Genomic DNA, 1,250 nt, shown 5'->3' with positions numbered 1-1,250 from the left:
TCCACATAAGTCTTTCAATTAGGAGGTTGCTTGCTCCATAAGCTACTAAACAATCTCTTTCCATTTCACCAAGACGTAGTCCTCCATCCTTAGATCTTCCTTCAGTGGGTTGTCTGGTAAGAATTTGTCTAGGACCCCTTCCTCCTTGCATGCATTTTATCAAGAACCATATGTTTCAATTTTTGGTAATAAATAGGCCCAACAAAAATATAGGCTTCAATTGCTTCTCCTGTGGTTCCTGATGTAAGATACTCCTTTCCAGAATAATGGAATCCATGTTCTACTAAACATTTAGCAGATTCTTCAAGAGGAGTGCCTCCAAAAGCTGTGCCATATCTATAATTTCCATCTAAGACACTTGCTTTGCTAGAAATAAGTTCAAGTAACTTTCCAACAGTCATTCTAGATGGGAAACCATGAGGATTCATAATGAGATCTGGACACCATCCAGTTTCTGAAAATGGAAGATCCTCTTGAGAAATGATTAATCCAACAACTCCTTTTTGTCCATGTCTGGAACTAAATTTATCACCAAGTTCTGGTCTTCTGGTTTGTCTAGTAATTACTTTGTAGATTTGGTTTCCATCTGCGTTTTCAGTGAGGATAACTCTATCTATATAAGATGATGTTGGACCTTTATATTTTACTGGAGAGGGTTTATATTCAGAAAGGTCAAATTGAGATGGGTCTCCAACATATTCTCTTGTATTTATAGGAGACATTTTATTAACAATAATATCATCCTCAGAAACTTGTACACCTACATTACATACTCCATCATTATCTAATATACCATCATTTTTGAATGAAAATCGTCTATTTCCAGTATTGCCTAATGCTCCTGATATAGGTCTAACTACTCTTTCTGAGAGTCCATTTGGTAGTTTTTGCAATTCTATTGTTTGTCTTTTCATTACAAAACATCTAGCAAACCCTCTATCTACAGAAGCTTTGTTCATAACAATAGCATCTTCAATATCATAGCCTGCGAAACTCATTACAGCAACAGAAGAGTTTTGACCTGCAGGAAGTTGCTCAAAGTTAATCATTTCTATAGTTCTTGTTTTGCAAAGAGGTTTTTGAGGGTAAACCAAAAGATACAAAACAGAATCACAACGCAGGAATTGATTAAATCCTACAGAACCCATAACTTGCTTTCCCATAGCACATTGATAAGTATTTCTTGGACTCTGATTGTGATTTGGATAAGGAATCAATCCACTAACAACTCCCAAGATTGAAAGAGGATC

General features: G+C 35.9%; 1 protein-coding gene across 1 annotated transcript; it reads right to left on the bottom strand.

Moving 5' to 3' along the window:
• Positions 1-128: 128 nt before the first annotated feature.
• On the bottom strand, positions 129-1,163 carry Chro.80027 (DNA-directed RNA polymerase, beta subunit). The annotated part of the gene is made up of 1 exon (XM_659862.1): positions 129-1,163. The coding sequence occupies one exon, from the start codon at positions 1,161-1,163 to the stop codon at positions 129-131; it is 1,035 nt and encodes a 344-aa protein (XP_664954.1).
• Positions 1,164-1,250: the final 87 nt, after the last annotated feature.

The sequence above is a fragment of the Cryptosporidium hominis genome, assembly GCF_000006425.1.
Source record: "Cryptosporidium hominis TU502 chromosome 8 CHRO018012, whole genome shotgun sequence".
Lineage (NCBI taxonomy): Eukaryota > Apicomplexa > Conoidasida > Eucoccidiorida > Cryptosporidiidae > Cryptosporidium > Cryptosporidium hominis.
Note: the sequence above shows the minus strand (reverse complement) of the source record. Positions and strands in the feature narration are given on the sequence as shown.